Source organism: Globicephala melas, chromosome 20 (assembly GCF_963455315.2).
Source record: "Globicephala melas chromosome 20, mGloMel1.2, whole genome shotgun sequence".
NCBI classification, from domain to species: Eukaryota; Metazoa; Chordata; class Mammalia; order Artiodactyla; family Delphinidae; genus Globicephala; species Globicephala melas.
This window is the reverse complement of record NC_083333.1, coordinates 50,800,371-50,826,809: the sequence shown is the minus strand read 5'-3', so window position 1 is coordinate 50,826,809 and position 26,439 is coordinate 50,800,371. Positions and strand designations below refer to the sequence as shown.

The window sequence follows — 26,439 nt, the reverse complement described above, 5'->3', positions numbered from 1 at the left end:
AGAAAGAGAAACACGAAAAAAAACCACCCCCACTGTTCTTTAACGAGACACAACTACAAACGAACCCACTCAGACGGCGCTCTCTCCCTCTTTCTCTCCCTAAGGAAGAGAAGAACGATCATCAATGGCCAGTGACAGCTGCAAAAACAACGCCAAGAGCCAGCTTCACGCTCAGGAGAGAACACTGCGTCTCCTCCTCGTGGGTTCGGGTGCTCTACACGTTCAGAGAAACTTCTCTAGTAACGAACTATAGAAATGATCCCTGAAAGTATAGTCTTGACCATAGCTCGCAAGTCACTGCTGGGTCTGTGGGAGCCGCACACTTTACACTGACGGCGAGATCGTTTCCCCGTTCCTAAGTCTACTGGAAAAAAGAGAAAGAGCTCTTCCAATACAATCTTTCAAATGCTATCACTTACCAACTCATTTTAACATTTTAACTGGAAATGTAATTTAACAAGTTTTAAAACAGCCACACTTAATTAACATAATACTGAATGACAGCCAATGACAACCCGCGTCTTTAAAGCCCAGGAGGCGTTCCCTCCACAGATCTGGTAAAACCACCTCGCCCCTGAAAAGCTATAAAGGAAAGGGTGGGCCGTTGCCTTTGCTAGTGAGAACCTAGCTGATTCCATTGAGCAATAAGATATATGTAAGATATATATTATCTTAGCTGTTTCATTCAAAGCTGTCCTACAGGTTTGACTTTCAAACTCTGGTAAGAGGTCACCGTGACTGAGGCAGGGACAGGGGGACTGGGTGGCTGAGAACCAGCGCCGGAAGGCAGAACCTTTTGGCTTTTTACCACATGACCGTACTACCTGTTCACACTTTCTGAGTTTTTAAAAGACACCTGGTTGCTGCATCTGACATCATTTCTTCCCTCCACAAATACCTGAGTGCCAGCTACGACAATACTAGCTACCATTTATCGTGAGCTTGACAGGCACCGGTCATCGTTCTAAGCGCTTTAACTATGAGATCAATACAAGTATATGCCAGTTTTATGGACAGGGGAACTGAGGCACAGAAAGGCTAGGTAACTTGCCTGAGGTCTGTTAAACAGCCGAGCTGGTAGGTGTCACCTTAACCATCATCCCAGTTTTCCATGTTGTAAAATAAAGACACTCTAGGCACTGGGCAAACAGAGGCCCCTACTCACAAAAAGCTTACATTCTAGTGAGGGAGAGAGCTGACGACAAACACCCAAGAGGACCAGAGGATGAGGCACGCAGAGGATTTTAAGTGTCGAGACAGAGAGGGACTTGGTGGCTACTTTAGATCTGGGTGCTCAGGGAAGGCCTCTCTTTGGAGGTTGCATTTAAGCAGAGAAAACAACGAATGGAAGGCAAAGACCCAAGGAAAGGAACAAGGTTGTGTGTTTCAGCAACTGAAGACAGCTGGAGAACACAGGGTAGGAGGGAGGGGGCAGGTGCAGGCAGGCAGGCAGGTATCTGCGGATTTTCCAGGCAAGGCCTGGGGAGCCTGGATTTTAAGTGTGAAGGGAAGCCACTGGGAGGTCTGAAGCTGTGGAGACCACTTGTGAGGCCACTGCCACCGTGTCTGTAGGAGACAGCACGGTGGCTCGCATTTGGGCTCGGCAAGGAAGAAGGAGAAACGTGGGCTGTTCCGGAAGTTGAGCTGACAGGATGGGACTCACTGGTGGACTTGCTGCAGGAGGTGGGGTGGGGTGTCAGGGAAGGAGGTTTCAAAGGCTGACATGTTGGTTTGTGCCTGGAACAACTCAATGGATGGTGCTGCTACAGGGAAGACTGGGAAGAGACAGGGATTTCTCTTCTAAAGGAGGGGCTGCCTCACAATGGCGGAAGGGAGTGCTCAACTACCCTACTTGCTTTAACTGATTTAACCTTTAGAGCCACCCCACGTGTTGATGCTATTAGTACTACACCTACCTGCTTTACAGAGGGACAGACTGGGGTCAAGGAACTTCCCATGAACCCACAGCTAATAAATAACAGACCAAGGAGTCAATTCCAGAGCATATACCGCTTCTCTCACAGCTCCCGACCTTTACAGAGGACCAAGGACTAATTTAGGCTCACAGTGAAAGCTTGGCCACTGCGGATCCAGAAGGAGAAAATCATGGAGGAACTACATGGTGCATGGCTACAGTGGAAGAAAGAGAAATGGACTGCAATCTGGGGATGTGCTTCCAAGACCAGGAGCTTCAATAGCAGGGAAGTGGAGCGGGCACACCCTCAGGAGGTGCCTTTTCCTCACCTGCTGCCTAGGGTGATTAGTTAATTCCTTCTTTATTCTCAACTCTCCTACCCCTCCTCACCAGCCTCCCTCAGCAATGATCTTTCCTCGTACTTGGCAAAGAACTAGAAGCCCATCAGTTGAAAAGCCCCCAGTGTGGTCACATTCCATGGAGGAACCCACCTACCTCTGAACTCCTCCTCTTCTCTGGCTGACTCAAAGGCTTCCTGCCTGGGGGGAGCTGCTCCCTCCCACAACTCAATTTCTCCTGTTCCACTCAGTCTTTCCAACTGCATTCTCACTTGCTCTCCCAACCTAATTAAACCCTAAATGCATCCCCCCATCTTACCGCTTCCCCCAGCTGAATGCACACCCACCCCTATGCTCTCCATCACAGCCTGAGTTCTCCTGGGAGCTCTTTCCACCAACTGGCAAGCCTTCACATCCCTCCAGTGATCAATCCACCCCTACCTAGCCAGTTTCTGTTTCCGTTTCCCACACAGGGCCAGTGGATACTTTTCCATCAGCATCTTAATGTCTCATCTGCTCTCCATACACTTCACTGTGTCCCGCTGGGCTTCCATCAAGCACCCTCACGCGGTTTGCCGCCCACCTCTCTGGCTGCTCCTTGGTCTGCTGTGGGAGTTCTAACTCCTTTGCCATACATCCGCTAAAAGTCAGAAATCTCTCCTAAACGTGCCCTAAACTGAACTCTACCATCACTGCCCACCCCATTGCACCACCTGATTCAGTTCCTCCTCCATTTCCCCCGTTAACACATGGAACAACCATCCACCCATCTGTTCAAGTCCCAAGACCCGGCAATTATCCTTGACAGCTCCTCTCGCCCATACCGTCAGTGAACCTGATGAAATAAAATGTTATATTTCAAGGCAGGACTAGAAAAAATTAAACATAAAATTCTCTGTGTGTGTGTGTGTGTGTGTGTGTGTTTGGGCCTCCTCCCTCCTTCCCAAGTGCAGTGTGCATCTGCATTACACGTTAATCAGAGCACCTCAAAGATGGGAGTCCCGCTCAACCGTAAAGATCCATATTTCTTCTTCATTCTGACACCAGCAATGGGACTTCTTAAAAGAATAGAGTTCTTTCTGAACTCCATAAGGGGTCACGGCGTCTTGCTGCTTACTCTGTACAAGCTCACCTGGACTACCTGTTCCTTGGTGAACTTTATGTAAATTATCAGTATGTCATTTTGAGGTACTACAATTCTCTGTCTGGAAAACGTATATGACTGTGTCTTCGACTTCTCACAGCTTTCTGAAAATCTGCTTCTTGTGTTATAATCCTCAGATTGGCTCAAATAAAACTCCCTTTTTTTCCTTCTTGATAGTTAATTGAATTTTCGTCAACAAATCAACCCCCCCAAGTCCTGTCTACTTTACCACTTAAATATTTTTCATGTCTGGTGTTTCTCTATCATCGCTACCATCTTCTCCCAGGTAGATGAATGCAGTAGGTGCCTAACTGGTCCTCACACTTGCCACCTCACCCCTCCCCATAAGTATCATCGCCACATAGCTTTTAGAGTGACCTTAAAGTGCACAGCTGATGTAGTCACTCTCCTTCAATAGCTGCCCACTACCCTTAGCTCTCTGCCCACCGTGCTTTGGCCAAACTCCGCCTTCTTTCATTCCTCCTCTGCGCTAAAGTCCTATAAACCCTAGTCCTACATATGTCGTATTTCCTTAGCTTGGACTGAAATACAGAGAAAGAAATCACCATAGAGGCCAAGAAGGGATGTCTGCCTAGCTGTGTTGGGAGAGAGTGACTCGACTGACAGAAAGGAGAGTAGAGAAAGGGGAGGTAATTTTGTTTCAGTACCCTGGGGCTGCACCTGTTGTGTGAAAAAGCTCATGACCTGTAAATCCAATCAGAAAACAAAAACCAAACTGCATCTGACAGATTCTTCCTCATTTCACTGAAAAAAATCACGGCTTACACAATAGTCAGGTCAGGATAAAGACCACATCTACTACACAGGTTAAAAAGCGTTGTGCACCTGGAACACGTGAAAAACAAATACAGAAAACGGCCCCCTAGCGGAAACCAATCATCTACATTCTGAGACAGTAACATAAGAAGAAACCACTGAGATGGTGTTCCCTCCCTCTACTTACTCCTCCAGAGGAAAAGAACAGTCATCAAAGGCAAAAGGCAGTTACAGAAGCAATACCAAGAGCTGGCTTCACACTCAGAGGAGAACCCGCCTCCTCGTGGACTTCGAGGACTCTACACAGGAACCTTGGAACCTCGTCCAGTAACAACCTATAGAAATAACTCCTAAAACCATAATAATGGCTTTAACCCCACAACTCTGCTGGGTCCGTGGCAGCCACATACTTTTTATGGATGGTGACATTTTTCCACATTCCCCTCGTTTCAGAAATATCATATTAAATGATTTTCTTTTCTTTCTTGCTTGCTTTCTTTTCTTCCTTTCTTCCTCTCTCTCTCTCTCTCCTTCCTCTCTTCCTTTCCCTTTTTTTTTGATCACACCGTGCAGCTTACAGAATCTAAGTTCCCTGACCAGGCACTGAACCCGGGCCCTTGGCAGTGAAAGCGCTGAGTCCTAACCACTGGACCGTCAGGGAACTCCCAGGAATATCATATAAATGATTTTCAAACTGTTGTTACTGAGCCAAACTTGGGTCTACTTGCTCACACACAGTAAAGCCAATTGACTGACACTTGGCTGTGGTGATAGACGGTGCAGCAGTTTACTGCAGGGCGCCAAGCAAGGAGTTCAGGCCTTTTAAGCACTGGCTACCTGGACTCCTTGCTTGGTTCCCCGCACTAAATGCTGCACTTGCCTTCACCACAAGCTGGTGTCAGTAGATTGGCTTTACTGCAGGCGGGCAAGCGGATCCAAGTTTGGCTCGGTAACAATTTTGGACTCAAGACCTTGGCGTTGCCAGCAAAAGGTCCCATAGGGTCCTGTTCAGTTACACTGTCATTTCATACACAACTTTAAAAAATTCTGAACACTCTTAAGAGGTTTTGTTTGTTTGTTTGTTTTGTTTTTTCCTTTAAGGAACTAAGACTTAGGGATTTCCGTCGAGGTCCAGTGGTTAAGGCTCCACACTTCCATTGCAGGGGGCGTGGGTTTGATCCTTGATTCGGGAACTAAGATCCCGCATGCTGCATGGCTTGGCCAAAAAAAAAAAGGAAAAGGGATACTAAGACTTACAGTTCTTAATTGACCTATTACAGACAGACAGACAGACAGACAGACAATCAGAACCTACTGCCTTTCTGTTTCTAAAAACACTAACAACACTGCCGGGACTAATTTAAGACAAAGGTGTGCTCAGGTGCCTCAGATTAGTTTTCAAATCTTAAATACTACAGGCGGTGCCTGTGGGTGAGATTATTTTATTTTAATAAGATTTATTATTTAAATATTACTATATTTAAATAATAATGATAAATATAACAACAAAATTTAAATAATATTTAAATATTTAGATAATATTTAAATAATAATAAAAGATCTTCTTTTAACCTTTTAAGATCCTAAATTTCGATTTGAGCCTTTTGAGACATTCTGCTGGTTACTCACGTGAGTGTGGATGTGAGGGGTGCATATTGGGCTCACCTGGGTAAGTATTTCTCTCAAAATAATGTACCGGGCCAATCTTAAGTGTGGAACAAAGAGGTGTATTTTGAAGCACTTCTCTTCATTTAAAAAAAATATATATAGGGCTTCCCTGGTGGCGCAGTGGTTAAGAATCAGGCGGGCCCAGCTTCGAGCCCTGGCCTGGAAGGATCTCACATGCTGGAGAGCAACTAAGCCCGTGTGCCACAACTACTGAGCATGCGCTCTAGGGCCCGCGAGTCACAACTACTGAAGCCTGCGTGCCTAGAACCCGTGCTCCGCAACAAGAGAAGCCACGCAGTGAGAAGCCCGCGCACCGCAACGAAGAGTAGCCCCCGCTCGCCACAACCAGGGGAAGCCCTTGCTCAGCAACGAAGACCCAACGCAGCCAAAGATGAATTAAAAAAAAAAATTTTTTTTTGAATAAAGTAACAAAAACTGTAGTTTTGTGGTATTCTGGTGTTTTGGGGGAGCCGGAGGGATTCCCGAAATGTGGTAATTCTGTACATTTTTACTGAATTTTTTTTAAACTTTTAATTGTTATCACCTTTATTGTTAATCAGCAGGTCTGTTTAAAGTTCACTTTCATTTTTGGTCTTTTTTGGCCCCGCTAGGCAGCTTTCCGGATCTTAGTTCCCTGACCAGGGACTGAACCAGAGCCCTGGCGGTGAAAACACCTAACCACCAGGAAATTCCCGTAGGCTATATTTGTGAAAAAATCACTTGCCACCTGAATACGAAAGGTTATACACCCCCAACCCCTACCAACAAAAACCATCACTTCACGGCGGGCTACGCTTTTCTTTGAAAAAGAAAAAGCTATCATTTCTACAGTACTTTAATACTTCCAGGCCATGTACTAACCCCCTAACTTGGATCACGTCGTTTAATCTTGGAAATAACCCTAAAAGATGGAGGAAACGGAAACTTATAATGTGTCCCCTTGAAGTCTAGAATATTCATCATCAAAAATTTCTAAAAAACAAATAGAGTGAAAAAAATACCCTTAATCAACAAATGATTGGAGAAAAAGGATATGAGATAAACGCAAGGGACTTGACTGACAAGGAGCAAAACCACCTTCATAGATTACAATTAAGGAATAAGGAACTCCCTCCTACAAGTCAGAAATACAACAAAGATGAACAAGAAACAAAACCGGAGAACCCAGAAACAGCAAGGTAAGCAGCAGAACTTGAACACTGACTGAAAAATCACACGGTAAGCCACCCCAAACCCTAGCTACCTACGGACTATCGCGAGACACAAAAAGTGAAGCAAACAAGAAAGAGAAACACGAAAAAAAACCACCCCCACTGTTCTTTAACGAGACACAACTACAAACGAACCCACTCAGACGGCGCTCTCTCCCTCTTTCTCTCCCTAAGGAAGAGAAGAACGATCATCAATGGCTAGTGACAGCTGCAAAAACAACGCCAAGAGCCAGCTTCACGCTCAGGAGAGAACACTGCGTCTCCTCCTCGTGGGTTCGGGTGCTCTACACGTTCAGAGAAACTTCTCTAGTAACGAACTATAGAAATGATCCCTGAAAGTATAGTCTTGACCATAGCTCGCAAGTCACTGCTGGGTCTGTGGGAGCCGCACACTTTACACTGACGGCGAGATCGTTTCCCCGTTCCTAAGTCTACTGGAAAAAAGAGAAAGAGCTCTTCCAATACAATCTTTCAAATGCTATCACTTACCAACTCATTTTAACATTTTAACTGGAAATGTAATATAACAAGTTTTAAAACAGCCACACTTAATTAACATAATACTGAATGACAGCCAATGACAACCCGCGTCTTTAAAGCCCAGGAGGCGTTCCCTCCACAGATCTGGTAAAACCACCTCGCCCCTGAAAAGCTATAAAGGAAAGGGTGGGTCGTTGCCTTTGCTAGTGAGAACCTAGCTGATTCCATTGAGCAATAAGATATATGTAAGATATATATTATCTTAGCTGTTTCATTCAAAGCTGTCCTACAGGTTTGACTTTCAAACTCTGGTAAGAGGTCACCGTGACTGAGGCAGGGACAGGGGGACTGAGTGGCTGAGAACCAGCGCCGGAAGGCAGAACCTTTTGGCTTTTTACCACATGACCGTACTACCTGTTCACACTTTCTGAGTTTTTAAAAGACACCTGGTTGCTGCATCTGACATCATTTCTTCCCTCCACAAATACCTGAGTGCCAGCTACGACAATACTAGCTACCATTTATCGTGAGCTTGACAGGCACCGGTCATCGTTCTAAGCGCTTTAACTATGAGATCAATACAAGTATATGCCAGTTTTATGGACAGGGGAACTGAGGCACAGAAAGGCTAGGTAACTTGCCTGAGGTCTGTTAAACAGCCGAGCTGGTAGGTGTCACCTTAACCATCATCCCAGTTTTCCATGTTGTAAAATAAAGACACTCTAGGCACTGGGCAAACAGAGGCCCCTACTCACAAAAAGCTTACATTCTAGTGAGGGAGAGAGCTGACGACAAACACCCAAGAGGACCAGAGGATGAGGCACGCAGAGGATTTTAAGTGTCGAGACAGAGAGGGACTTGGTGGCTACTTTAGATCTGGGTGCTCAGGGAAGGCCTCTCTTTGGAGGTTGCATTTAAGCAGAGAAAACAACGAATGGAAGGCAAAGACCCAAGGAAAGGAACAAGGTTGTGTGTTTCAGCAACTGAAGACAGCTGGAGAACACAGGGCAGGAGGGAGGGGGCAGGTGCAGGCAGGCAGGCAGGTATCTGCGGATTTTCCAGGCAAGGCCTGGGGAGCCTGGATTTTAAGTGTGAAGGGAAGCCACTGGGAGGTCTGAAGCTGTGGAGACCACTTGTGAGGCCACTGCCACCGTGTCTGTAGGAGACAGCACGGTGGCTCGCATTTGGGCTCGGCAAGGAAGAAGGAGAAACGTGGGCTGTTCCGGAAGTTGAGCTGACAGGATGGGACTCACTGGTGGCCTTGCTGCAGGAGGTGGGGTGGGGTGTCAGGGAAGGAGGTTTCAAAGGCTGACATGTTGGTTTGTGCCTGGAACAACTCAATGGATGGTGCTGCTACAGGGAAGACTGGGAAGAGACAGGGATTTCTCTTCTAAAGGAGGGGCTGCCTCACAATGGCGGAAGGGAGTGCTCGACTACTGTACTTGCTTTAACGATATTTCTAAAGCTTGAACTTTGAAACCACATGGTGAGTAAGGAAAAAAAGAAACCTAACTTGGTTAGAAACAACCTACATAGCTAAACCGCTATAAGTGTAAAAAAAAAAAGCACTCTGATTGTTCTTTAGCGGAACAGAATTACAAACAAAACCGCTCAATGAGCGTTCTCTTCTTAAGAACAAGACCGATCATCAACATGTAGTAGTAACTGTAAAAACAACACCAGGGGCCGCCTTCACGCTCAGAATAAAACACTACATCTCCACGGCTTCGGGTGTTCTAACATGGCCTTCAAACTTTATCTAACAACAAACCACAAAAATTAGCTTTATATCTACAACCTTAATCTGGACATCGAAGTCCCTGCTGGGTACGTGGCAGCCGCCCACCTTTTACTGATGGCGACAGTTTTGTCAAGTCCCTCACCCCCGGAGAAACATTTTTTATCTTATATCCCATAACTACTCCGTGAAAGGGCAAAGTTCAAAACACCATTTTCGCCCGTAAACCTTCCAGAAACACTTCAAAGCAGCAACAGGCCTCATCAACATACGGCTTCCTGGCAGGCAATCACGCGCTGCGCGCATGACTCCTACCCAAGGCTGCTATTACCCCGTCCCCCGGGTCCAGGACGGGTCGCGTCGCCCCTCTGTAGGCTAAGCAAACGAGCTTCCCGCCACCGATCCCTCTGGACTGCCTCTTGCCTGCTGGAGAAATCCGCTGACTTGGAGAGACCAGGTTTCCTTTGCCTTGAAAAAGAGAGTTGGGGGAAGAAGGACAAAAGAGGGACACAGAACTAGTGTAATCCCGCATAATAACGAAGGTACCCATGGTGGTTTATGAGTGCCTTCTCCATGATAGGCATTTTAACCCATTGTCTCACTTCATCCTCTAAACAAGTGAAGGAAAAGGGTGTGATTATTTCCCCATTCTCATACATGCTGGCTAGAGCATCCGTCACACAGGTCCTCAAGTGAACCACAGGTAGGTACTAGGTACATTTGGCACTGGATCAAGTCTGGGTTCTTTCTGGAAAGCCAAGGTGTTTCCATCAGGAGTTCTAGTCTCCAATTGAATTCATTTCTCTAAGAAAGCACTAAAGGGAATTCCCTGGTGGTCCAGTGGTTAGGACTCCCCGCTTTCACGGCAGTGGGCTGGGGTTCGATCCCTGGTCGGGGAACTAAGATCCCACGCAGTGGCAAAAAATTTTTTTAAAAAGCACTAAATACACCATCCCTCAAAGTTCAGCCTTGAATGAATGATCTTCCTGGCTTCCAAATCTCAGAGGAAGCCGACCCATTTACTTGTGGCAAAAGTTGGTCCCAGGGACTTCCCTGGTGGCGCAGTGGTTAAGAATCCACCTGCCAATGCAGGGGACACGGGTCAAGCCCTGGTCCAGGAAGATCCCACATGCCGCGGAGCAACTAAGCCCGTGTGCCACAACTACTGAGCCTGCACACTAGAGCCCATGAGCCACAACTGCTGAGCCCTCATGCCACAACTACTGAAGTCTGCACGCCTAGAGCCTGTGCTCTGCAACAAGAGAAGCTAGCACAAAGAGAAGCCAGCACACCACAACAATGTGTAGCCCCCGCTCGCCACAACTAGAGAAAGCCTGCGCACAGCAAAGCAACGAAGACCCAACACAGCCAAAAATAAATAACAATAAAATAAAAAAATTTATTAAAAAAAAAAAGTTGGTCCCAGCTTCTCCTCAAAGAACACACCTGATATACGATGGTGGGTAACTGTTTTCATCATTTAACTTCCTGTTGCAAAGATGCTTCTGACGTCCTCCAGCATGCCAGAAAGCACAGTACTGCATGGACATACACGTGGTTTCCTGAATCAACCACATTTTTATTGCATCATAGTGACATGACTAACGTGACTCTCAGGTTCATCTCATCTAACCACTTCTAATAGAATCTCCTTAGAGACAGCCAAATGCTCTGAATTAAATCCCTTCAGGGAAACGGACAGTGTTGGGGCAAAAAGTTCTGGGACACATCTCCTTGGGGTCAGAGCAGGTTCCTTATGTCTTAAAGAGTTATAAAGTGCCTTCCAGTCACTTTCACCCAAGGGCCCCTTGTCTTTGGTCTGGGCCCTTCCTTATCTAAGACTTTTCCACTCTGTGTTTCTCCACCCTTTCTGTGGATCCCTCACCATCCATGCCATCCCTTGGCCTCCTATGAGCAGATTCTCAGCTCTCGTCACCTTCTCCAGATGCCTTCCCTCACTTTCCCAGCTAACAGTGACCATTATGTGCTTTGTGTCCCTAATTATCCTTGTAAGTGCCTCTACATAGCTCACTGTGTTATAAATGCATTTATTTTCCCCTACTCAACTGTGAGGTCTTTAAAAGCAGGAACCAGGTCATATTTATCTTTGCATCTGCAGTCCCTTGCCAGCCATAGTAGATGCCCAACAAATGCAGACTAACTGAATGCATGATGAATCAATGTATGTATTGTTCTTTCCCTCAACCTGGTAACTGACATAACTGTTGGGAACCACCTGGTTTTCCCCTCCTTTTTTCTCTACTCCTGCCCCAACAAGGGCACCCTGTCTGTAAAACAGTGAGATTCCTGCCAGCAGGGTTTTCAGCCCTCTTCGCTTGATCATCCTTGGTTTCAAAACATGGATATGCAGACAGATCTCTTCTGGGCTGCTGGCTCATATACCCAGCTTCTATTTGATATTCCACTTAGCTGAATCACAGGTGTCTAACTCAGCTGGTCCAGACTGACTGCCAATAGCTTCTTTCCCAAACCTATTCCTCTTTCTGGCAATGACACCACATTCAACCCAGTTGCTCAAACCAAAAACAAGTCATTCGACTCTTTTCTCCCTCTCCTCACATACCTCAGAGCTTTCCGCAGCCAGAGCAACCATTTAGAAATAGAACTCTACTCTCAGGTATCTGGCACAAGAGCTCCTACAACCCTTGGAATTTCCTTAGCGTTAGGAGTGATAAGCGTCTCTGGGATGCTGATGAGATGACTCTCGGCTGAGGGGTTCTGGGATAGCTTCAGGATGGGCTGGTCACCAGAAAGACCAAGACCAATTCATGATTAGAGGGTTGGGACTTTCAGCTCTGCCACAACCCTCCACTTCAAACCTTGTCCCACCTCCAGCAGGAGAGAGGGGCTGAAGATTGAGATCAGTCACCAATGGCCAAATCAATCATGCCTAAATAATGAAACCTCCATAAAACCCCTAACTGATCAGGTCTGGAGAACTTCCAGGTTGGTAAACTGACTGAAGTGCTGGAAGGGTGGTGTACCCCAAGAGGGCATGGAAGCTCCAAGCGCTCACACACACACCATGCCTTGCCCTAAATCTCTTTCATCTGGCTGTTCCTGAATTGTGTTCTTTGTTATAAACCATATTAATAATTACATAAAATGTTAATGGACTAAACCCTCCAGTTAAAAGGCAGAGAGTATCAGAATGGATTTTAAAGCACAAATCCCAACGCTGTGCTCTCTACAGAAGACATATGTTAACTCTAAAGATATTCCATAAATAGTAAGCATAAGGAGTCTGAAGCGGCTGTACAGCAGAAGAAGTAGACTTCAAGACAACGAGTATTACCAGAGCTACGAAGGGACATCTCATAATGATAATAGGGTCGATTCACCAGGAAGCTGTAACCATCCTAAATACGGAGGCACCTATTACCAACATCCTTCCAACAGCCCACGAGGCCTGGTGTGGTTTCAGATTACCTTGCCAGCTTCACCCCCATACCACTCTCTCCCACCACTTTGCCTTTTCCTCCAACTCAAGTGATCCACACACTTCTCTTTTCTATCCTCAGAGCCTTTGCATCCCTTTAAACCTCCCTTGCCTCCAACTTTTACCTTTTACTTCTTTCCCGTCAACGTTTCTTCTTTAGGGCCCAAGCCTAAATATCACTTTCTCTTGGAATTTTCCCTTGATTACCTCCCAGATGAGGCTGAGATGTACCTTTTGTGTTCCTTCGCCTCCTGCCCTTCTCAGGACTGCAATTACCGACTCATGTCTGTTTCTTCTGCTGGATTATACTCTCTGGAAGGCAGGGCTGTACATCTTTCCTTGGCTGCTCTAACCCCGAGGCTCAATTAATATACATGTAATAAAAAAATGAATGAAGTCTGGTCTGAGGTTCTGGAACTCATCCTTTGGGTTTTAGAACTCATATAATCTGTAGTATCTGGTCTTCTGAGTGGGATGAACTAAGCAGGATGCGATCAGGAAACAACTTCTCCTCTACTACCCTCAAGGACACTGTCAGTTAGTTCTCGCAGCCCCTCTCCTGAGAGGCACCTCAGGCAGATTGCATGCTCTTTCAGTCACGCTGAGGCAGTCAAAGCACAGTCTCATTTCAGGTAATAAATTGCCCAGTCCTTCTGAAATCAAAACCTCTTCCTTGCTCTTCCACTCCTCTGATCTCAAGGCTGTTTCTGACAACTCCAGAGCTGAAGCAGGGAGAGAACCAATGAGATGACAAGCGGCAAAGGCCTTTGTATTTAGCTGATGCTCTTTGTTGCCTGTGGCTTTGTCCTAATGCCTGCTCTTTTGTGGGAGGGGTTAGTGGGTCCTTCAGGTATCTCCACTCTACTGCACACCGCCCTAATGCAGGCCATTGCCCTCTCCTGCTGACTTCTTTTTTTTTTTTTAATTTTTATTGGAGTATAGTTGATTTACAATGTTGTGTTAGTTTCTGCTGTACAGCTAAGTGAATCAGTTATACATATACATATATCCACTCTTTTTTAGATTCTTTTCCCATATAGGTCATTATAGAGTACTGAGTAGAGTCCCCTATGCTACATAGTAGGTCCTTATTAGTTATCTGTTTTATATATAGTAGTGTGTGTATGTTAATCCCAATCTCCAAATTTATCCCTCCCGTCCCCTTTACACGCTGATAACCAAAAGTTTGTTTTCTACGTCTGTGACTCTCTTTCTGTTTTGTAAGTTCATTCGTTATCATTTTTTAAGATTCCACATATAAGCGATATCATATGGTATTTGTCTTTCTCTGTCTGACCTACTTCACTTAGTATGATAATCTCTAGGTCCATCCATGTTGATGCAAATGGCATTAATTCATTCTTTGTTATGTCTGAGTAATATTCCACCAGTTATAAGTACTACATCTTCTTTATCCATTCATCTGTTGATGGACATTTAGGTTGCTTCCATGTTTTGGCTATTATAAATAGTGCTGCTATGAACACTGGGGTGCATGTATCTTTTTGAATTAGAGTTTTCTCCAGATATATGCCTAAGAGTGGTATATGGTAGTTCTATTTTTAGATTTTTTTTTTTTCAGTACGCGGGCCTCTCACTGTTGTGGCCTCTCCCGTTGCGGAGCACAGGCTCCGGATGCGCAGGCTCAGCGGCCATGGCTCACGGGCCCAGCCGCTCCGCGGCATGTGGGATCTTCCCGGACCGGGGCATGAACCCGTGTCCCCTGCATCGGCAGGCGGACTCTCAACCACTGTGCCACCAGGGAAGCCCTATTTTTAGTTTTTTAAGAAACCTCCATACTGTTCTCCATAATGGTTGTACCAATTTTCATTCTCACCAACAGTGTAGAAGGGTTCCGTTTTCTCCACAGCCTCTCCAGCATTTATTGTTTGTAGACTTTTTGATGACAGCCATTCTGACCAGTGTGAGATGATACCTCAATGTAGTCCTGGTTTTCATTTCTGCTGACTTCTTGCTACATCTCCAGCCTCTCTGTTGGGATTCTTCCTTTCTTCATAGGTGAGGTCCGTTTAGATGGCTCAGCTACTCTGCATAGAGTCCACCTACCCCACAACTGATGAAAGTATGGCTACTCCAGAAGCTGATCTCTTATGCTCATCCAGCCAACAAGAACTGCTCCAGGTAGGAGGCAGATGGCAGTCCTCCTGACCCCTAAATTCCAGGTAACATGCCAGGTTCTATTCATGCTACCTTGGTGGCAGCTGGGGTGGGCTGGCATGTTTCTGTTGTTCAGCAGGCTGGGCCATAGGCTCCCAACTCTCCTGCTTGTAGGCATCACACATCACAACTCTCTCCATGAGGTTCACCTGAATGGCCTCTTACTAGGCTTGAGGCTGGAAAAGAGGGAAAAGCCACAGCATTCTATTCCTGTGAATGCCTTTGAAACAATCTTTCCACTGACACTCCCACCGCTACCCCATCACCTTCTCTTAGATAGGCCTGACGTGGGTGATGGAGTTGAAGGTCCAAGATCATTTTGGCCATCTCCTAAGAAGCCTTGCTTTAGACTGTGGGGGCATTTATCACCCCTTGTTCTTCACTCTGAGGATTTAGACGAAATTTCCAGGCACAGATAAAGTCCTGCTTCATATCCAGTTATACCTGTCAACCTCATCCCCTGCTCTAGTTTAATGTCAAAAATTTGAAGATGCATTAAGTCAGAGAAAGACAAGTATTGTATGATATCACTTATATGTGGAAGCTAAAAATAAAACAAACTAGTGAATCTGACAAAGAAGACTCACAGATATAGAGAACAAACTAGTCCTTACCAGTGGGGAGAAGGAAGTGAGGAGGAGCAGAACAGGGGTAGGGGGTTAAGAGGTACAAACTACAATGTATAAAATAAGTAAGCTACAAGGGTATATCGTACAACACAGGGAATATAGCCAATAGCTTATAATAACTATAAGTGGAGTATAACTTTTAAAAATTGTGAATCACTATGTTGTACACCTGAAACTTACATAATATTGTATATTAACTGTACCTCAAAAAAAAGAGTTTTAAAAAAAAGAATTTGAAGATGCAGAACATTCAGGAGATGTCTAGGAGATAAAAAATGTCCTAGAACTCTGCTTCTGATACTGGAGGATGTGGATAGACAGACACTAGAAGTCATAGCATACCTATCTTGAACATCAATTTTTATATTAAAACATGAATGTGTTATGAGGTAAAGTGCAAAATCTTTGAGGGGGTAGAAAACAGAAACTTTCGAATAAATTGAGTTCACCATCAGCCACTTCATCTATAGATTCTAGGGGTGGTACATGGAAACCCTTGAGATCTTTTTTTTTTGGCCCACACTGCACAGCATGTGGGATCTTATTTCCCTGACCAGGGATAGAACCTGTGCCCCCTGCATTGGAAGCACGGAGTCTTAACCATTGGACTGCCAGGGAAGACCCCAGAAGCACCTGAAAAGTTTTTGAGAGAAGTATTTTTGGGGTAGTTGGGTCCTACAAAAACTGGTGTTACGGGACTTCCCTGGTGGTCCAGTGGGTAAGACTCCACGCTCCCAATGCAGGGGGCCCGGGTTCAATCTCTGGTCAGGGAACTAGATCCTGCATGCATGCCACAACTAAGAGCCCGCATGCTGCAACTAAGACCCGGCGCAGGCAAAATAAATAAATAAATAAACATTAAAAACAAAACAAAACTGGTGTTACCTTTCTGGAAGTCCTCAGGAATACTGTTGAGGCAAATAGAGAAACACTGTAGAAAAATTAGGTCACCCTGACTGTTCCACAAACCAGCTGAGAGAAGCCTTATAAGCCTTCCCTTTAATACTAAGGAGGAAGAGGGGGAATCTCACAGGTCTTCTGGTTATTTTAGAAAAAGCAGGTCTGGATCTCTAGATCAGGGGCAAATACCAGCAGAGGTTTTGTTTGTGTATGTTTTTTTGTGTTTGTTTGTTTGTTCTTTCGAAGATTGCCTGAGCTATGTTTCTTATTTCTGTCTGCTCTACAGGCTGAGGTGCCTGTAGCCTACAGCAAAAAACAGAAACAAACCCAAAACACCCTGAAAACAAAAGTACCAAGTGCCTCTAAAGAGCAAGGAAGAAGAGAGCTGTGAAAACTGGCCTTCTCTCCACCATAGGCCTCAGAAGACTTACTGGGCAGAGTAGATTTGAAGGAGAAAAGGGAATCAGGCAGAATCCAAGGTGGGTGGCTGGGGCCTGAGGAGAAACCCTCAGGAGCCTAATGGTTGGAAGACTTTATGGTTCCTTAGCACATAACAAAACAAAACAGCCTCCACCAATTTAAGACCGCTACTGAACAATCTGACTGCACTGGTAAAGAACATCTCATCTCTAAACTTAACTTCCAGTTTCCCCAAGAACTCACAGTTTTATGATGTACCTGGTTTTCCTTCTGATGTTATTCAGTGATGTGAATCAAGTCACATCTGCCATTTCAATACGGTGCCTACCTTTCTTAAGAATCTTCTTCACTTTCACATAGTTCCCCTGTTTGACATACTCGTGAAGCTGTGCTTCCAAGGAGTCATTTCTTAACGAACCAAGTTGAACAGGACAGGGGACTGGAAGATGAACGGCCCGAGACATCCTGTTTCAAAAGAAAGCAACATGCTCTAACTGAATCAGAAATGCAAGGAAAAAAATGTCGATTCTTTCACATTTCTTTCACTTCTTGTCCATTTTCATTGATAATGAACAGCATTAGGGGACAATTACTGAAATTCTACAAGATTAGGGACTTCCCTGGTGGTCCAGTGGTTAAGACTCTGCGCTTCCACTGCCAGGGGCCCGGGTTTGATCCCTGGTCAGGGAACTAAGATCCCACATGCCGCGTGGCATGGCCAAAAAATGTAAAAATAAATTCTACAAGATTAAAGTTTATTCTCAATGTTACTGTTGAAATTGAAGAACTCAACATATTTATCATCAATTCCTTGAAGTGAAAAAGTGACGACTACCAAAAATTAAAATCAGAAATACATGTATTTGTTGCGTCATTAAGACAATTAGGAGAGTATTAACTTTGTGGGATTTTTTTGTTTTGTTTTTTGCGGCTTGCGGGATCTTAGTTCCCCGACCAGGGATTGAACCCACACCCTCGGGAGTGAAAGCACGGAGTCCTAACCATTGGACTGCCAGGGAATTCCCGGAAGGTATTAACTTTGAACGGCTAGTATACAAATGCAGTCATTTATGTAGGAAAGTAGATAGTATGTGTGTTGGGTTCCCCGTTCAGACTCTGAAGTTCTCGTCCTGGCTCTGTCACCTCCCTAACTGTGTGACCTTGGAGAAATTATATAACTGATGGGCCTCAATTTCCTCATCTGTAAATGGGGGTAATAATAACCAGAGAGCTGCTGAGACGTTAAATAAAATCTTAGAACTCTGTAAAGTGCTTAGAACTCTGCCTGGCACCAAGGAGCTCTCAGTAGCTGTTAGCTGCTACTGTGCACACAAGAACCATGCAAAGAAGTTTAAACTTTCCACAGGTGTAGCATCCACACCTGACCAGTGATTGTGGTATACCTACCATGTGTCTCACAGGTGACAGGTACTGTGTAAGTCACCTAAAATAGGATCACTGTCATCACAATGCTTGGTCTAGCAGGGCAGACAAGTGGCACCAGGCTGGTATTCCCCAGACAGTGGATAAGAGGAGGAAGCCCCATTTGCATGAATCAACAAGCGTGCATATCAGGGGCATAACTGAGTGCTCCATGGAGAGACACAGAGGGTGGGATATGAGGTAAAGTGAAACAAACACCAGAAAGGTTGACACATTCTGTGGGTCTTCCCCAGCCAAGAGGCTTTTAGGTTACTGAGAAGTAACTCCCTCTTAATTTAACTACTGATAAAATGTGGAAATGCTAATAACTTGAGTGTTTTAACTTTATTTTCTCTGTATTTGTTACTAGCCATGTCAGTGCCTATAGCATCCTAGTAATCACAACATTGTTAAGCAAAGCGACTCAGAAAATATTGTTTGGTTTAAGTATGAGCTGAAGCTTTTATAACTTTCCTTCCCCACCCCACCCCCCTTTCTGCCTCCCTACTATTTCCAGGCATTAAAAAGGAGTAGCATATTTCTATTTGATTTACATAGATAAAGTCTTTGAAGAGGTGATTAAGTTAAAATGAGGCTGTTAGAATGAGGCCATAATCCAATACAATTGGTGTCCTTATAAGAAGAAGGAGACACCCAGGGCACTTGCACAGAGGAACAACCATGTGAATAGGCAGCAAGAGAGTGGCCATCTGCAAACCAAGGAGAGAAGCTTCAGAAGAACCCGGCCCTATCGGCACCTTGATCTTGGACTTCTAGCCTCCAGAACCTTCAGAAAGTAAATTTCTGTAGTTTAATCCATCCAGTCTGTAGTATTTTGTTATGGCAGTCCTAGCAAACTAATACACTAATAATAGCTAGATATGGCATATGAATATGCATATAGTTTTATTTTAGTTTAGTAAAGGCACGGGTCGTTTTAATAATTATAAAGGAAAAAGTTTAATATTTTAAATAAATATTAAAAAAATAAAAAGTGCTTATCACCAATTGAAATAATCTACTAAAAAAAAAAGTGGAAAATATTCCTGAAAGGGGAGTCTACAGTTACTATCTCCACTTCATTCATCCATTCAGCTGGAATGGTCTGCTAGTGTGTTATTCTCCCCCATACCCCTGACAGTGGGCTGCTGGCCAAAGCCCCCAATATCTTCTTCTTTCTAAAAAAATATTTATTTATTTGGCTGCGTCGGGTCTTAGTTGTGGTGTGAGGGTTATTCGTTGTTCCGTATGGGCTTAGTGGCCCCGCGGCATGTGGGATCTTAGTTCCCCAACCAGGGATCAAACCCACGTCCCCTGCATTGGAAGGAGGACTCTTAACCACTGGACGACCAGGGAAGTCCCCCAGTATCTTCTTACACCTGGACAAATCCAATGTGCATTTTCAGGCTCTGTCACACTGGAATGTTCGCCTGTATGTAACACTGCCTTTATTCCTTCTTTATTTTATTGTGGTAAAAATATACACAGTATTGGGCTTCCCTGGTGGCGCAGTGGTTGGGAGTGCGCCTGCCGATGCAGGGGACACGGGTTCGTGCCCCCGTCCGGGAAGATCCCACATGCTGCGGAGTGGCTGGGCCCGTGAGCCATGGCCGCTGAGCCTGCGCGTCCGGAGCCTGTGCTCCGCAACGGGAGAGACCACAACAGTGAGAGGCCCGCGTACGGCAAAAAAAAAAAAAAAAAAAAAATATATATATATATATATACACACACACACACACATACATAGTATTTACCACTTTAAACAAATTTAAAGTGTTCAGTGGCATGAATATATTCACACTGTCGTACTACAGTCACTACCATCCATCTCTCCATACCCCATTAGATACTAACTCTGCATTTTCTCCCTCTCCCCTCTCTCAGGCCCTGGCAACCACTAATTTACTTTCTGTGTCTATGAATTTGACTACACTTGGTGCTTCACGTAAGTGGAAACATTTATTTGTCCTTTTGTGACCCACGTATTTCACTATGTCCTCAAGATTCATCCATGTTGTAGCATATTTCAGAATATCCTTCCTTTTTTAAGGCTGAATAATTTCCCACTATGTATATACACCCCATTTTGTTTATCCATTAATCCATTGATGGACACGGGTTGATTCCACCTTTGGCTATTGTGAATAATGCTGCTATGAATATGAGTGTTCCAATATCTCTTTAAATCCCTGTTTTCAATTATTTAGGGTATATACCCAGAAGTAGAATTGTTGGATTAATTTTTTCAGGAATGGCCATACTGTTGAGAAATGGAATACTGCCTGCCATATCAGTAAACAAAGGATGTCACAGTCGTGATAGCAGCCGCCGCCGACGGTGAGCTAGTGAGCCCTGAGGGAACTCAGGAAAGAAAAGAATACCTGCCACCTAGCAGCCATCAGACTGCAGTCACTCCGTAGGGTGAACCCTGAGGAAACTCAGGATATGAAAACACAGGATACTGGCCCCAGATAGCTGAGGGGCACATCAGAGGAATGATTTCGGTGAGCCCAGACTCTTGCATCTTCCCATACACAGAAAAGCGCTAAATTCCTCACCTTAAGATATCTGGTTTTCTTTAATTAACAACAATCTTCTGACGTTCAGACTATCTACGCTCTGTTGCAAAACTCATATATCCTGGCTGGCCCCCTCACTTCCTCGGAGCAGTTCTCTCAGGGTTACTTGAGATGCTGCCTCCCAAGCTTTAAGTCCTAAAAATCCTCGCCAAATAAAACAAACTCTCAAGTTCTGGGTAGGCTGTGAATAATTTTTTAGTCGACACTGTTTGCTATAGTAGCTGGACCATTTACATTATCACCAGCACTGAAAAAGTGTCCCAATTTTTCCAGATTTTCACCAATACTTGCTTTATTATTTAGTAATAGTCATTTTTATGTTTTTCAACCTTTTAAAACTTTTTATTTAATTGCATTTACACCAACACATGATGACTACATTTTGACATAAAATGTTTAAAATAATACAGGTAAGTTTAAAACCGCAGACCCGCTTCAGTTTCATACGTTTTCTACTTTTTTCCCCTAAAGCTGGAGAACATGCACGTTCCTGAGAATCTGGCCTTCGACTGAACTAATCATTTACATGCTAACAACCACTCCCTGAATGTTTTTAGTCTTACTCTCTTTTCTTCTTCAATCATCCCACTCTTTAAAAATGCCGTCTGTCGAGTACATAGTGAGGTAACTTCACTCTAAATTCCCCCTACACATTTCACTGTCGTAAATTTGGTCGTTTTCCCCTCGATGGACGCCAGCATTCTGCAAGAACGATAAACGCTGAATTAACAAACATCATGGCACAACTGCGAATCAAAAACAAAATTTTAAAGTTCTTGGTTCTACAACATCCATACAATTCTTAACTCTCACAGTTGTCCCAGAAACTCGGGATATTTTTTAGAGAAGTTTCCCTCTGAAAACACCAAAACCATGGAAACCACCCCAAAACCGCCTTCTAACAAAACAAAAACATTAAACGCAGTTATCACACTCTACTGAGATAATTAAAATCACCGAAATTTCTATTTTTAAACTAAGTTTACCAGAGGAAAGCGCGAACGCAGTCCCCCACTATCACAAATTATGCAGTCGAGTTTCCCACATTTGGGGAAATCGCAGGGGTCAGCACATCCGGAGTGCAATGGATAAGCCTCGCCCTGGGAAAACCACCTTCGTGATCATGGTATCTCCCCTGCCAGGTAAGTATGAGTTGCTTCAGCTGCCTGGCACCTCACCCTCAGATACGAAACATTTGACACTTACGGTCACTCACTTCACGCAAGCTCTAGACCCTCACTTACGAATAAAAACTTCTCCAAACTATAAAAACCCTGACAAAAACATTTCGTATACCGGAAAACTTGCAAAATAATAATAAATGTATGTACAATGTGAGCAAGACCAGCAGACACTGCGCTCATTTACATACTCCAAGCACTTTTAATGACGTCATTCTTCTGCGCGGGACAAACCTATCCCGGGTTTTGTTGATGTGGTAGGCTAAATAATGAAAAACCCTCCGTCCGCCCTGTCTACATCCTAGTCTTCGCAACCTGTAAATATTACTTCCTTTTGTGTCACAACAGATTTTACAGATGTAATTAAAGCTTTGAAATTAGGTGGGGCAACAGCATAGCGAATTACCTAGAAACCACCAATGTAATCAGAAACCCTTACACAGAAGACACAGATATCAACAGAAGGTGCTAAGCAGCGAGCTTCCAAAGACAGCAGAAAAAAGCCGCAAACGGACTTGCCGGCAAAAAACAAGGGAATCACCTCCTAAATCTCGAACGTCTAAAGTAAAAGAACTTCGACTGTTTTAAGTCCCTAAAGCTTACAGTAACTCACTGCAAACGCAACGCGACGAACTCCCTCATCAAACAAAGAAACGTAAGTTTAAAAATACCTTAAAAAAGAAATAAAAACAACTGACGTACGGTTAAGCCCAGAAAACAAAAAATATTAAAATTATTATTAGGGCAAACCTAGTCTAAAAAAAATTAAAGCAACAATAAAAACCGCTAACTCACTAATGACATAACGAAAGACAAATACTTTCATTTCAACATTTCATATCAGGGGAGAGCGCGAACGCAGTCCCCCACTACCACAAATTATGCAGTCGAGTTTCCCACATTTGGGGAAATCGCAGGGGTCAGCACATCCGGAGTGCAATGGATAAGCCTCGCCCTGGGAAAACCACCTTCGTGATCATGGTATCTCCCCTGCCAGGTAAGTATGAATTGTAATCACTCCCTGGCACCTCACCCTCGAACTCAGCACACAATACACTTATGGTCAATTATATTCCAAGTTCTTTAGGCCTTTGGTTGGAAACTGCAGGATTATTCATATGACACTGACCAGGATACATCCTTTGAACGTTCAGCGGAAATTCTGCCCAGCGAAGAACGAAATCCAACCAGCAGGCGACGCGCCCCTCATCTACATATCCCCGCCTCTTGTCACTCAACGTCACTCCTTTTGGAGAAGCGGTCAGTTCGCTCTAGCTATGCCTCGTGCCGACCCCAAAGACGATCATCGACAAGTGTAGCTGAAAAGATTGTTCAATTCCTTGTCTTGGCAGGCATACGCAAAAATTACGGCGTAGATTTGTCACACGTCCTAGTACTGCGCCGCAGGGGCGGGCAGGGCAGTTGCGGGCGGCCGGGGGCGCGCGGCCCTCAGAGGAAGAGGGCCGCACTGTCGGTTCTGCGAGCCTGACTCGCTGCTCCACTATGGGACTAGGTCATACCCTCAAGTCTCTCTCAACCTCCATTTCCCAAAAGTGTAAAGTGGGAATACTACTGCCTGCCTACTTCACAAGATTTCTGTGGGAGCTGAACAGGAGAACGCGGGTCAAACGCAGCCTCGAGCCCCTCACCCGACCCAGGCCATTCCGCTCCTGGACAGGTGTCCGTGCGGTTGGGGACGCAAATCCGACTTCAGCAAGATTCAAACCTCTGCATGCTCGGCGCAAAGATAAGCAGCACCTGGCCTGGATTTGGTAACAAAGCGAGCGCTCCTCTGTTCTTTTTGGACAGCGAAAATACATGACACACTGTTTTCCTTTCTGCCCTTGCTGGCTAGGCTCTCTGGGCAAAACAACTCTGCATCAACTAGGGCGTCAAGGACTTGGTGGTGTGCGGGAGGCAAAACTTTACCTCTCCTCTGTTAGGGTCTCCGGCCCAGCCTGAAAATTACACTGGCATAGACGGTTTACCAGGATAAAAGCATACATATTTATTTAACAGAAGTGTACAGGAGCCCTCATAAGGAAACGAAGGCCCAAAGAAGTGGAAATCTGAATGTTTTTATATTAAGTTGAACAACGAGTGACAACTGTGGAAAAGTAACTAACATATATGGGGAGGCTAAAGGAAGATAATTATTTTAACAAGACCTGTTTGTACAGAAATCTCGGCTTTGTCCCCCTTCTCTGCAATGTTTCTTTCCCCTGGGTTAGGGAAAACATCTTTCAGTTGGGAGTTTTACCTCCTGCTTCTAGGAAGACAAAAGGAGGTCAGACCACTCTTCTTACATACTTGCTGTTTTTCAGTGCTTTTAGCTCAAAATAATCCTTATGCTAAAGTGACACATTTTGGGGTGGCATATTTTTGCAACCCTTTGGTAGTTATTTCCCTTAGTCCATATGATTTTTTAAGTGCTTTGTTTTGCATTTTGGATGGTATTTTTAATTATTAAAATAGCGATGAAATTTTCCTTGCAGGTAATTAGGAAAAGACAGAAAAGTGTTTTTTAAATATTAAAATTAACCACATTCCCACTACGAAATTACCACTGTTAACACTTTGATATTATATATGGTAACTCCAATTCTCTACGCATATATATTTTTAATACAATTATACTACACACGATGTTTTGTAACATTTTACATTCATGTTGTTATATGTTGTCATAGATAATTTATATCAATGTTCTATCGCTTCTAGTTTATTGCCATATATATATATAAAACAATGAACAGCCTTGTAGATATATCTTTGTGAATAATTAATGATGATTTCTTAGGGTAATTTCTAGTAGTTTTCTCTGTTATTTTAATATTTTAGTCATCTTAAGAAATACCTTAAATTATTTGAGGGAGGAGAGGTGACATATGATATTTTTAAACTCTAAAAACTACTTTTCCCTGCTTCCTTTCATCTTTCAAAGTCCAGATCTCTTTCTAATTTCAGGGTTCATAGTTAATTATAAAAAGAACTTCAGGTTTGTTAAGAAGGAGAGGAAAGCCTAAATTGCAGTAACACTGCATGCAAAAAAGGCAGCATATGAAATAGAATATATACTACGATTAAAACTGTTTCTAAAAAGGCAAAATTTAAGACACTTAAAGGAAATACATCAAAATGCAAAGTAACATAATCATATCAGTGTCAATACAGAAGAATGGACTAATGTATTTTCCCCTACGTATTCTGTAACATGACTATATTACTTATAATGAAAAAATAATTTAACACTAATTATATACATCTACTGCCCAAAATATGTTCATACATTTTGACCCAGAAATGTCATTTAATTTAACTATAGAAAGTAATTCTAGAGAAAAACTATGCCCTATGCATAGGGTGTTCATTATAGAATTACAAAAAAATCAAAATCACCCAAAAACCCTAGAATCAAAGCAAGAGAGAAAGGGAGTATTAAGCAAACAATAATAATATAATAACGATTAACAATGTGAAAGACATTTTTATTATTTAAGGTTAAGAGGGAAAAAGGTTATGAAATGGTATGTATACCATGACTGGAATTTTGTAAAAATGTATATCCTTAAGGAAAATTACTGGAAGGAAATGCACTGAAATGATATCAGTATTACTGGTTGTGAGATACAGGTTACAGACTTTCAATGATATTGTTAGACTGTTTTTTTTTTTTCATAAAGAGAAGACCAAGTCCTGGTGGAACCATTACAAGAAATAGCTGGCACAGTATTTAGTTTTGAACACAGGCTTTAGCATCAGATAGACTTAGATTCAAATTGTGATTTTTATCATATTTTAGGTATCTGTGCTTGATTTTGTCCTCTAGGAACAATGATAATTATTAGTAATAATTATGGTGAATATATATGTGTATATATATATACATACACATACACATACATACATACATATATTTATACACAGAATAAAACAACTCAGTGACCAACTAACTCAAAGTCCCCAAATAAGCCAAGGTGGAGAGGCACAGACCCTCCCTCAGCACAGTAGGTATTTGGAGAGTTCCCACCTACCTGGGGAGTGGTGGCACCAGCACACTTACCAACCTCTCTCAGATCATGGCTTCCCCTGCCAACTAAGATTTCTGTCCCAACAGACATGGCCCTCACTCTGTGAGTCTCACCTCATCTCTGAATTTCCACCCATCTCTTAGCTTCGTCCGAGTCAAGGAAAGGCTGATGTTCAGAAATATCATGAGCGTGGCAGTAATTTTTAAAAGCTGCCTTTTGTTATATAAGTTTACAGAGCAGGTTCAACTGTCAAGAAGTCCATGGTGCCAACACACTGAATCTAAATGTCTACTACCAGGAAAGCTTGAGCAATTCTACACTCTACACAGACACCCTGCATTTCAGGGAGCTGAACCCATTCACTTCTG

At 43.8% G+C, this 26,439-nt stretch overlaps 1 protein-coding gene, 5 non-coding genes and 1 pseudogene across 10 annotated transcripts in view; all 7 read right to left on the bottom strand.

Moving 5' to 3' along the window:
- Positions 1-17,322, bottom strand: part of TEX14 (testis expressed 14, intercellular bridge forming factor) — an 80,257-nt gene extending 62,935 nt beyond the window's left edge. For all 5 annotated transcript variants that reach the window (XM_060290827.1, XM_060290829.1, XM_060290832.1 and 2 more), the window contains exon 1: positions 17,187-17,322. In XM_060290827.1, coding sequence (XP_060146810.1) covers positions 17,187-17,322 — 136 coding nt within the window. The remainder of the gene's footprint in view (positions 1-17,186) is intronic.
- LOC115850901 (small nucleolar RNA U3) lies at positions 65-278 on the bottom strand. Its single transcript, XR_004038531.2, has one exon. It is a non-coding gene; the product is annotated as a small nucleolar RNA U3 (small nucleolar RNA).
- On the bottom strand, positions 4,329-4,538 carry LOC115850743 (small nucleolar RNA U3). The gene has a single exon (XR_004038482.1). It is a non-coding gene; the product is annotated as a small nucleolar RNA U3 (small nucleolar RNA).
- Positions 7,188-7,401, bottom strand: LOC115850900 (small nucleolar RNA U3). The gene has a single exon (XR_004038530.2). It is a non-coding gene; the product is annotated as a small nucleolar RNA U3 (small nucleolar RNA).
- LOC115866408 (small nucleolar RNA U3) lies at positions 9,140-9,330 on the bottom strand (annotated as a pseudogene).
- A 4,523-nt stretch (positions 17,323-21,845) lies between the features above and the next one.
- Positions 21,846-22,009, bottom strand: LOC115866407 (U1 spliceosomal RNA). The gene has a single exon (XR_004044645.2). It is a non-coding gene; the product is annotated as a U1 spliceosomal RNA (small nuclear RNA).
- Positions 22,010-22,881: 872 nt separating this feature from the next.
- Positions 22,882-23,045, bottom strand: LOC115866419 (U1 spliceosomal RNA). The gene has a single exon (XR_004044655.1). It is a non-coding gene; the product is annotated as a U1 spliceosomal RNA (small nuclear RNA).
- Between the last annotated feature and the right edge of the window lie 3,394 nt (positions 23,046-26,439).